This window comes from Equus przewalskii, chromosome 3 (assembly GCF_037783145.1).
Source record: "Equus przewalskii isolate Varuska chromosome 3, EquPr2, whole genome shotgun sequence".
NCBI classification, from domain to species: Eukaryota; Metazoa; Chordata; class Mammalia; order Perissodactyla; family Equidae; genus Equus; species Equus przewalskii.
This window is the reverse complement of record NC_091833.1, coordinates 103,537,268-103,549,499: the sequence shown is the minus strand read 5'-3', so window position 1 is coordinate 103,549,499 and position 12,232 is coordinate 103,537,268. Positions and strand designations below refer to the sequence as shown.

Genomic DNA, 12,232 nt, shown 5'->3' with positions numbered 1-12,232 from the left:
ATTTCATTTCATTGGTTCCACATATTGTTCAGTTACCAGGCATCAGTATCAGTATTGCTTTGCCAGTTTCAATACCGAATAAAAATGCCAACATAATTTATTTCTTTAATTGCATTATGTGAATTCACATTTTGAGAAAAGTTTTCAAATTGATAGCCACTGGCTTCAGCATTCAATGAAAACTCTCTTTTATGTGGAATTGTAAGAAACTATGGTTCAAAATTAATGCATGTCTGCTGAGTGTGAATTACTTTAAAAAAAATGTTATCCCCAAAGTCATATTTCAATATGCTATGTACTCTGAAGATTTTAGCCATATAAAGTCAGCATAAATTTTGAGAGTGGGAAAAGGGATCATTTGAAAGCAAATCCCTTTGAGAAGTAAAACCTTTTAGTTCAAACATCAGGGTATATTTTAATGGCATTTGAAAAAAATCACTTGAGTATGGGAAAATGCTACAAGCTTCTGGATAATATGAGTCAACCAATTCAATGCTTTATAGGTCCTCCATAAAGTGGGGTTTTTTTCTATGTGACTTAATCCAAATCACTTGGATTAGTTCTTATGTCATTCAATACATTTCAAAACTGGATAGTAAAGAGAGTCAATGGGTGTTCTATATCTGTAGCTGTTGTTCCCTACTTTACTGAAAAGTTTAACCTAATCCCTCAAACCCTGAACACCCCATATCCCGCCATTGACAACCGCAGTCCCCAGCTGGCCTAATGGCAAATATATCTTGCTTAGCCCAAATAGATTTGGCCCATGGACTGTTTGAAATATTTGAGTTAGCTGTCAGTATTTAAAACTTAGGGGGCCAGCCTGGTCGGGTAGTGGTTAAGTTCGTGCACTCTGCATTGGTGGCCTCAGATTCACAGGTTTGGATCCCGAGTACAGACCTACATGCCATTCATGAAGCTATGCTGTGGTGACACCTCACATACAAAATAGAGGAAGATTGGCAACAGATATTTGCTCAGGGGCAATCTTCCTCACCAAAAAAAATGAAAAGAAAAATTAGCAAATTAGGAGGACTGATCTAAAATTTTCCATTTCTAGCTTCTCTTGAGAAAATCACAGTGTTTGGCAGCCTTCCATTACAGCACAGCAACAGTCCATTAGAGCTGAATATTAGCTGCTACAACAGAGAATATCGTTGCTAGATTGCCATAGTCCCCCTGGTCCCAGCTGTCTGTCTGCTCTTCTCCATCTCTCTTCCCCATTGTGTTTCTTTACATGCAGTCTGCTTCTCTCATGTGTCTTCCCTGCATGGCCTCTGGAGTCAAGTGAATTTGCAACCTCTAATTCAAACCCTTCTCCAGTATCAAACTTCATCCACCTGGGCCATTGATCCCATCTTTCTTGCTGCCTTCAGCTTTGTGCTGTTGAGTCACCACCCCACTGTATCTTCTAGATGCTGGAGTCATTTTCCATCTCCAAACTGTACTCACACACTCCTGGGACCACTGTCTCCTTGCTTTCTCATCACAACCAGACTTCTCTGAAGGGAGGAAAAAACAAAATCTCTCTTCTTAATCTTATTAACTCCAAGTTTTTGTAATCCATGTAATTCACCTCCCCAGTTGGACTATATGCTATTTTGGGACAGATTTTATGCTTGATTTATTAATGTTCCATGTTGCCATAAAAATAAGAGCCATTCCGGAAATATTCGATGAATGAATAAATAGTAGAAGTAGTAGAAATAGTAATAATAATACAACTAACAATGCTTGTGGTAGGAGGAACAGTAAGAAAATTTGAATTTGGCAAGAATTATACTTATTTTTACTATATCTCCCTTGACCACCCATCTTCCTGACTTTACCTTCAAGAAACCATGATCATGACCACACAGCACTAAACAAAGGGCAGGGTATGCGGCTGCAACTAAAACCTGTTAGAAATATTAAGCTTTCAATATACTGCTACAGCATGTCACTTCATCCCCACCCAATGCCAGTACCAAATATAGATATCAGCCTTATTACTCAACTTTCAGCAGCGGCTGACATCCACAGTAAAGAACGTTAGAGGACTCTCTTCCAGGACCTGGCAGAACTGATTCTGTGCTACTATTATTAGATTTCAGTTGGAGAATTCAAATATGTTCATTTCCTCATGGACACTAATTCCACATCGTGCCCCTCCAAGGAAATGTAACTTCTTGATTTTTCTAACTGTGACTGTCTCATGTTCATTCCTTAACCAATATCATAAGTAAGCATGCATGCATGCACGTGGTACATAAAGCACCGTGTAAATAGTCAAAGATACTATGGCTAAAGCCATAAATTTGTAATAAATATTTGATGAATGCCTAGTAAAGTGTTAAAGTATAAAATTTATTTAACATCTTGTGTATAATGTAGTGCATTCTCTATGCCATCTCTACCAGGTACTTGTCCTGCCTAAACATAATCATGAAACGTTTTCTCTGTATTAATATATTGAATGATCAATAAACCTTCAGATCTAAAATTCCTAACTTTTTTTATTCTACAGCACTCTCAACAATAACAACATTACCAGACTTTCTGTGGCGAGTTTCAACCATATGCCTAAACTTAGGACTTTGTAAGTAGTCACATATATAAAGGTCAACATAATCAACTGAAAGATCGCCTTAAGTACTACTGTTAGTAAGCAAAGAATAGACTGCTAGTTCATTATAGGGTAGACAAAGAAAACATTTTTTTAAAAGTTGCAGATATGATATTTGGGCAAACAAACTATTATTCTGAAAACTTGAAAGCTTTCTTTTAAATGATATGCGTTATGAGAAGTTTGGGAGGGGAGACATTTACTTTGAGCTATTGTGGAGGTCACATTTCATTAAGAAATGGAAGACTCCTTGATTGGCTGTCAGAAATGATAAATGGTAAATCTTTATGATTTTATTACTGTACAGCAAGCAGACCTAATAAAGCCAAACCGGCTCTCCAACATTCTTTGTAACGTAAAATTACAGCATCACCCTCTAGTGCTTCTATAATTAAGATTGTGTCAGCATTTATATTTAAAAATATCTTTTCAGGGCTTACAGATGAACATTAAAATATTTTAGGTGAAGAAAAATGGTCCTCTAATAAAGCATTTGCTACAGCTATTTTTATCTCTTAGAGAATAATTAAGCCTTAAAGTCTAGAGTGGGGGTATTTAGTTAAAGCATTTTCAGAGATAAGTCTCATTTAAACTGCATTTCAGAATCACCTTGACCTAAAAAATATATTATATACAACATGTGAGAAATGGTGGGAAACATAACCTAAGCATTGAAGTTTTTGAAAAAATATGTTTTTAAGTGGGGTAAATGTATTTTGATTGGATTTTCAAAATATTTTTCATTTTACAATAGCTTATAACTGGAAACATATTACATTTATTTTCACTCTTTAATAAAAAAATCAGTTGAATTGCCAGCATTTTAATGATTTAGGTAAAACCAATATTAATGTCATTTTTCTCACTAAAATGTAGCTCTGTGTGCAATAACATATCATTATAATTTCCTTGGAATTTCCTTGGAATATGATTTACCAAAATAAAATAATTCTAAAAGTATGCAAATATAACCAAATTTTATTTTCTTGGGGCTATCAGATTGAGACTAATCTAGCCAAACTAAGAGCCCAGTTCACTCAAACTATGTTTGATGAAAATGGTTTCTCATTAACTCTAGCTAATTTTTTAAAAACAAATTGATCAAGCTTTCAATCTTTGCAAAACTAAAGCCACTGAGACTGTAAAAACATCCATCTACATTTTTGATATTGTCTTATTTTCTTGTAGAAATCCACTACAATTTGTCTTATTAATCAGGTTTTTAAATTTTTATGCTATTTTCTCTTTTCAAATTCATGCGCACCTAATTGAATGGTTGTAATGTACTTGATTTAGATGGAAATATTTAGAGAACAATGATGTGTAATGTGCTACGTGGCTTCCAAAGAATCCCACTCTGACTTCTAAGCAAACTGAGCCAGAGGTCACCCAGCTTTCCCAAAATGTAGCTTTTTGTTCTGTGGCATGCTGTCTAGTTTTGATGCAAGACAGTCTGTTCCCTATCTACAGGTTCAAGGAGAATGTTAAATAGTTATCTAACTTTAAATTCCCTTGCTTTGGTTGTTTCATTATTCTATATTATCATTGCTACTTAAAAATTCCATTTTTATGGTCCAATTATCTTTCTGGACTGAGTTCCATGTTTTAATATCCATTACTGTTATTGGGTTAGAATTGAGCACATCAGCTAAAAAGGACTGAAGTGGCATTACCGTGTCATAGACAATTCTGGGAATGATGCTTTGATTTATAGCTTTGGATGTCCTTTTCTTTAGTTTGAGAAAACATAAAAGCCAGTTTGAAATCATTTACCTAATTTAGTGGATACATTTGTCTGATATTTTATTAATGGAAAAATGCTATTTGCCACTTGGAAGGGATCCATTCTCTGGTGTGGATCCCTGCCAACAGAGAGGGACTCACTTCATTCCTTCGCTCCAAGCCATTTGTGTCTTTTAATTTCAGTTCCTGCTCTTTGAGAATAGGTCCCCAAGAGCCAAAAGCAGCTAGTCCCCTTTTCTGATGTTAAACGAAAAGAAGGAAATCAGAAGAGGCACGTGAAAGAAGTGTTTTATATTGAATTACTATTCTGTCTTGTTCAGCAAAAAATGAAAATGACCTGCTAAAAAGGTTTTGCAAGCAGTTTCTACAGAGGCTAGTAATAGCGAGACTGATAATTAAAACTGGGAGTCTCAACTTTCATTAACCTTCCCTTTCCCCCCTCCTCCACCATACCCCACTGAAAAGTGCTCTGAGCACGTTGAAGGTAGGCGAGGCTAAGCTATGATGTTCTGTAGGTTAGATGTATTAAATGCATTTTCAACTTATGATATTTTCCATTTACAATTGGCGGTCAGTATGTCGGACTGCAGAGCAGTTTGCCTTGGACTTAGTTGTTTCTCTCCACTCTTTTAAATGAACGTGGACAAAAGATTTTTATGATCATGTTCAAGCTTCTGTAGCTTTGCTCAGCTCAGAGATAAATGAAGAGAGACTTGCTTCTGTGGTTATAAACTGGTTTAATTTTTAGAAAAGTAAGTAGGTTGGTACTTGCTAACCTTTATCTACTTCTACGTTAAGAAATATCGTTATATATTATGATTAATGAATCCTCCAAGTTTTGAAATAACTATTTTCTGTTTTCGTGCTTTAAACCTCTTTCCCCTCATTTAGTCGACTCCACTCGAACAACCTGTATTGTGACTGCCACCTAGCCTGGCTCTCTGACTGGCTGCGCCAAAGGCCTCGTGTGGGCCTCTATACTCAGTGTATGGGCCCATCCCACCTGAGGGGCCACAATGTAGCTGAGGTTCAAAAACGAGAATTTGTCTGCAGCGGTAAGGGAAGAAGTACCTTTACATTGTCATATTCTTGTATGCTTTTAAGTAACAGAACTGTGAAGAGTGCATGCTTTAAAGGTTTCACTGTTGCTCACTAACGTGTGCTATTATGCACTAATCATTCTATGGAAATCCTCTTTTTAGTGATGATAATAACATGTTCTAAGACATTTGCACATGGTTTGCAATTACTGATTACTTGTACCTAAATTATTATGAAAAATTTTCCATTTTTCACTCCAGGAGAAATATAGAAAATTCTTAGATTATAGTTCTATTTGCTACTCATTATTTTCCCTGTAAATAATAAATTATAGCTACTTTTATGTTAACAATTGAAAAATGATTAACTAATCCTGGATCCCTGCTGTGAAATTCAAAAAAGTACATCAACTATGGTTGCAGAGTGACAAAGTACTTTTTGTGTATACATATATACTAATGCTTCAATTCTACTTAAAACAGATCAGTGACTAGCTTTAGTAACAAAAATACAACATGAGCTATGCAAAATAAGTATTTCACCTATTATTTACCTCATTTCAGCTTCCTCATAACAACTATAGAGAAATGTAATATTATCTCTATATTAGAGATTAAATTGTTGAGAAAAGAAGATGCTAAGTAACCTTGTCCAAGGTTATATAGTTGAGTCCAAGGATCACAATCTAGGCAGTCTCATTTCCAGTCCATGTATATATATATATATATATATATATACACATATACAGAAAGTCCCTGACTTAATGATGGTTCAACTTAGGACTTTTAGACATCACGATCATGCAAAAATGGTATGCGTTCAATAGGGACCAATACTTCAAATTTTGAATTTTCATCTTTTCCTAGGGTAGCAATATGCAATATGACAGTGTCTTGTGATACTGGGTAATGGCAGCAAGTGGCAGCTCCCAGTCAGCCACACGTTCGTGAGAGTAAACAACGGATACACTTACAACTATTCTATACCGTATGACCGTTCTGTTTTTCACTTTCAGTACGGTACTCAATAAATCACATGAGATATTCAACACTTCACTATAAAATGGGCTTTGTGTTAGATGTTTTGCCCAAGTGTAGGCTAGTGTAAGTGTTCTGAGCACGTTTTGGGGAAGCTAGGCTAAGCTATGATGTGTGGTAGGTTAGGTGTATTAAATGCATTTTCAACTTATAATCTTTTCAATTTATGACGAGTTTATCAGAACGCAACCCCATCATAAGTTGAAGAAGATCTGTGTGTGTATATATATATGTTTATTTATTTATAAAATTATATGTTAATATTGATCTATATTAACATATAATTTATTTTATAAATATCAGGCTGGTTCTGCTTCAGAAGTTTCTGCTCAAAATACAGTAAAACAAATTTTTAAAATATATGTAATGCATCGTAAATAGTTAACAGTTTGTTAAAGGAGGAAGGAGGAGACGTCCTAGTATAGGATCTTATTTTATTGTTATCTTTTCGACTTTTTTGTGTGTTTTCTCACACTTTTTATAACCCAAACAAAATTTTCTTATAATGTCATGGGATGTTCTCAATAGGTCTGATTGCTTTTTTAAAAATTAAATAATGGAATGACTAACAGTTCGTTACTAACCACTTTTTTCTTTCTTCACTTTTTCCTTCCTGTTTTCTAGATGAGGAAGAAGGCAAGTTCACGTTTCTTTTTTAGACTGAGACTATTTTTGTAAAGTTTGAGAGCTTGTTGAGAGGGACTGGGTTAGTAACTAGCCTGCAGCCTCTTCCCGGCGCGTCACCACCCCTGGGCCCTTCCCCTGCGGGTCAGAGAGGGCTGTCCCTGCTCCAGTAACCAAGGGTTTGCAGATGCCCAATTGGTACAACACAACTGGCATTCTGTTGTTCATCATTTGAACAGTAAAATCTCATTTCAAAATAGTTTTGTTGCCAAATACAGAGTAATAAAAATATATACCTGCAGGTAACTACTTAGGCTAAAATTTTAAGCCATGAAAAGCCAAAAGAGAATAATATAGATTGACAATTACAGAATGACATGAAGCAAATTATTATAACTTTAAAGAAAGTGGTAATTTTGACCCCATCAAAATAAGACACCAAACTTAGCATAATCTGATTCTTCCCCACATTTGTTGGTGCGTGATTACTTATTTAGAATCAACAGTTATGTCTACCAAGATGGAAAGTTACTGTTCTTTCTTTTTTTGTGGTAAAGTAGGTTAAGCTACTTAAGTTCAATAAAGACAAAGCTGTGTCTAAGCTTATTAGAAATGAAATATAGATTAGTCTGACATTGCTACCTTTTTTGGAACTTGGAATAGTTTTGAATGAAATTCTAGTTTTGAATCTGAATTTAGCCTTTTGCGCAATTATCTTAAAAATTACTATTTTTATAATTACTTTAAAAAATCTCATTTACTTCATCTGGGTATTGACCCAAAAGTGTAAATGCATGCTTCCTAAAATATATTCTAGAAATGTGGGATCATTTTATGATCAGATGTTTAGAGAAATGTATTTCTGTTAACTATTCTGTTAATGTATTTCTGTACATTCTGTTAAATGTATTTCTGAGCTAAGCATGCGTGTTTCACAGTGATGAAATTCAGGAGGAAGAACATAATTGCTGTTTGTTTCTGTTTCAGGTCACCAGTCATTTATGGCTCCTTCTTGCAGCGTTTTGCACTGCCCAGCTGCTTGTACCTGTAGCAACAATATCGTAGACTGTCGTGGGAAAGGTCTCACTGAGATCCCCACGAATCTGCCCGAGACCATCACAGAAATGTATGTGCCCTGAAATTCCCTCCTACCCCTCCACCTCCCAGGGACCCTAACCATGACTTTCCTTAGGAGATTCTGAGTTTATCAAAGGCAAATCTGGTCGATTAGCTTAGACAAATGTCCCTTTCAGAATTGTATTGACCCTTACTCGGTCTAATTAAATACCTTGTTGAATGGCTAGGATTGTTTTTAGCACAGGTAGAATTCAAAGGAATGCATTTTAAGGATAAGTAGTACCTTCTCTTCCCTGGAGGAGGTGTTATTGGGCTGGTTAGGAAAAATAAGGGTGGTTATACCTCGTCTGACTGTTTGGGTCTGTAGAGCTGCTCTTGTCCGTTTCTAACTTGGAGCTGGGGAAAACAAAAGCAGGATGGAGCTGGAGGAATGAATCACAGAAACAATCTAACTTGATGATGTTCTCCCTCTTCAAGAGCTCACATTTTAAAATGCAGTTTCACTTTTTGTTTGAACTGTTGTATGGTCTACCACAAAGTATAAAAACAGATAATATTACAAAGTCAAAATATATTTTTAAATTAGTGAACATTTTAACCGATTTGAGCCAATGACTGACTACCTCCATCAAAAGTTAAATTCTCTTGACAGACTATTTCCTACTTATTTTGTATGCAGCCACTGTGTGCATTTTTATGTCCTTGCCAAGCAGAAGTCATGTGGATAAAACAAGGTCACATACGATGTGAAATGGACTGCTAGTACCATCTTGGCAAGTAAGCATTAGGGAGAATCTTTACCTGAATATCCATTATCTAAGAAAGCACCTCTTAACCACCCAGCCTATCATATTATTGTTTTTGAGGCCAATTCTTATTTTTCATTAAGTAAATAGTTTTGGATATTTTTTGGTTGAAATAATAAAATAGGACCAATTTCTTGTGACAGGGCTACACAGTAGGTACAAAACTATTATTTTCAAAAACTTTTTTTTCCAATTAACTGCTCTAATTTACTTATATGAGAATAACCTTAATTCACAAGACCCACTAACATTTTAAAGTATCAAATGTATCCTTAAAAGAGTGCTTGGGAGCCTGCCCTGTGGCCTAGTGGTTAAAATTCTGCTTGCTCCACTTTGGTAGCCCAGGTTCACGAGTTTGGATCCCAGGTGCAGACCTACTTCACTCATCAGCCATGCTGTGGCAGTGACCCACATAAAAAGTAGAGGAAGACTGGCTCAGATATTAGCTCAGGGCCTGTCTTCCTTAAGCAAAAAAAAGAAAAAAACAGGAGGATTGACAACAGATGTTGTTAGCTCAAGTCAAATCTTCCTCACCAAAAAAAAGTGTGCTTAGAGCTCTGCAGTGTAAGACATGGTCCTCTTTAGGGAGTCTAGAATCTGTAGAGCTTTGACACAGACATGGATAAATGTATGTACATAATAATATTATTCTCATCAAATTTTTATTTGGTGGAACACTACTTTGCCCACAGAAGACATTTGTCAGTATTTTTTAGCTGAACCTTGAATGAAGAAGAACATATGGTTTGAGAAGAGACAGGTGACATTGCAAAAGAGAGAAACATCAGGAGCAAAGGGCAGAGGTGGCAGTAAGCATCATCTTTTAGAGATTGCACAATTGAACCGAATTAGATTACTAGGTGTATGTTGAGGCATCATGTAAAATAATGCCCCCAAAAAGATATCTCCACATAATTTTAAAGCCACAAATTATTGAAAGACTTTCATTTTCATCAGAAGATGTCATATATGATGAACTAAATAGCAGAAAGATGTGGTAAGTTTTCAAATAGGGGAGTAGTATAGTCATCTATCCAGGCACAAGCATTTATTCCATAAACTCTATGTGGAGGCAGATGAATTCTCTAGAGACCGTCTGTCAAGTGACTAGAAAATTTGGCATGAAAATTAAAAGCTGAAAAGAGGTACAAAGTAGAAAACCTTATAAGAGAGGAACAAATAAAGCTCAAAGTATTTATTACAGAGGGTGTAAAGTGAAGGGCAAGTTACAGTGGTTAACTAGAGACAGCAAGCTTTAGTTAGAACCGCAGATCTACCTACTATTTACTATCTGTGAGACCATGGGCAAGATACTTATCCTCTATGGGACTGTCTCATTATGGAAACTAAGGGTTGTTGTCAGTTTGAAATGAAATAATTAACACATGTAGAGCTTTATGTGCTTGAGATGTAGTAATTATTCAATAAATGATACCTCGATTGTTGAAGCTTTCATCTAGGAGGTAACACATGAGGTGGGCCTTGAGAGATAGCTAGTGAATGGAAATGCAGAGATGAGAAAAGAGCTTTCAAAATTAATGAACATCATGAGTGTAGGCAATAAGAATGGAAATACAAGATACTACTGAACAGGAACTCGGTTTGACTGGTGTTTGATACCTGAGGAAGTTCAGGAAAATAAAATTGGAAAGGGAGTTTGGAGCCAATTCATGAAGGGCTTTGATGGCATAAGGATCAGAGTCTTTATTTGAAATACATTTGAACACAGGAGTTTTCATCTAAGTCTTCAAGAAGAATTAATCTGACAGCTATGTGCCAGGGGTTTGGCCAAAGGAGAGAATCCCATCCATGAGGCCTCTTAGGAGGCTATTATGTTGATCGAGGGGAGATGTCATGAGAGCAAGAGCTAGTAAGTAGCAAAACGAATGATGATGTAGAAGCAGATATGATAGCTAATATAGGAGCAGAATTAATGGGATTTGGCATTTGATGAGATGAGAGAATAATGGAGAAAAATGAACCAAGGGTGATGCCAAAATTTCAAGTATGAGGGATAGGGAGATGGTGGTTATAATATTGTATATAAGAAGCTGAGAAGCAAGACCAAAACGTGGAAGGAAGATGGTGGTGATTTGTGAAAACTGAACTACCAATGAGATATTTAGAGGTACTAAAATAATGCAGACTGTAATAATTTGGAGCAAGACAAGGACTTGAGGCAAAGATTTTGGAGTAATTAATATTATTTTAAAAAAAAGTTAACAGTTAAAGCCATCGAATGGCCCCTGAAAAGGAGAGCAAGAGAATAGAAACCAAGAGAACTAAATAAAAGCAGCAGAGGGCCATAATAGGTAAGGGAGGAAGGAACTTCTAGGAAAAATGATCTGCAGAGTCGAATACTCGGCCTGATGAACCAAGCAGAGGTCTGAGAACAGGTCTCGGAATTTGACCATGGAGGATTCAGGATAGAGTGATATTTTTCAGAGTGTTAAGAAGGGGAGTACATGATGATTATTGGAGAGAGCAAATATGGAGCAGTTTGAAAAGTTTGGCTGAGAGAGGATTTTTTGAAAAAGACAATTGTCACTATAAAGGACAGACTTGGATTTATTTTAAGATGCAGAAACCTGCAGTCATTAGAAAGAAAGAAAGAATGGGTTTAGAGAGAGATGAGAATGTTAGAGTTAGATAAGATATATGTGGGAGCAAGACTGTCCTGGACACAGGAGGGCATCCATTGAATCCTGATCATAAGAGAGGAGAAGGAAACGCTGTTGTGGTTGACAAAAGGAGAAGAATAAGTTGTAGATCTAAAAGAAAAAGTAAGATGAGACATTTAAAATGGTTTATCTTCTGTAGTTTATTTTACTTTTTATAAAAGAGCTTTTCTTCTATTTTGTATGCTCTATAGATTTTGTATAATAGTGTGATTTATTAACATAAAAGTTATACTAGATAATATGTCCCATTGGTTTTGCCTATGTTGAGAAGGTTCTAGTCTATTTGGTAAAGCTGCAATAAATTAAATTTATAAATAAGGATGAAAACATATGTGACGCTTGAGGTGAGTTTTACTTCTCTGATTATTACATTATCAGATTTATGAGTAGAGCATCTGGTAATAAATTATATTGATCTTCAACTCAACGAAATACCCCCATTGCCATTCATGGCATCTTACTAGCTAAGTAACTAATTTCTTTTATTACTCTTTTATTTTTTTATTAAAGAACATCAGTAAGATTCATAAAATGTGGAGATAAGGATGACATCATCTTTTTTTATTTTTATAGATTCTTGCTTTCTAATACATGATGTACTGAAATTATAAACTCCCT

General features: G+C 35.6%; 1 protein-coding gene across 4 annotated transcripts in view; it reads left to right on the top strand.

Moving 5' to 3' along the window:
* The window catches only part of SLIT2 (slit guidance ligand 2), a 358,529-nt gene that overhangs the window by 231,501 nt on the left and 114,796 nt on the right, over nt 1-12,232 (top strand). For 2 of the 4 annotated variants that reach the window (XM_070613088.1, XM_070613086.1), the window contains exons 7-9: nt 2,507-2,578; nt 5,240-5,403; nt 8,038-8,176. In XM_070613088.1, the coding sequence (XP_070469189.1) occupies nt 2,507-2,578; nt 5,240-5,403; nt 8,038-8,176 (375 nt within the window). Of the gene's footprint in view, nt 1-2,506; nt 2,579-5,239; nt 5,416-8,037; nt 8,177-12,232 lie in introns of all 4 variants that reach the window. The other 2 variants (XM_070613087.1, XM_070613085.1) reach the window with 1 other exon arrangement.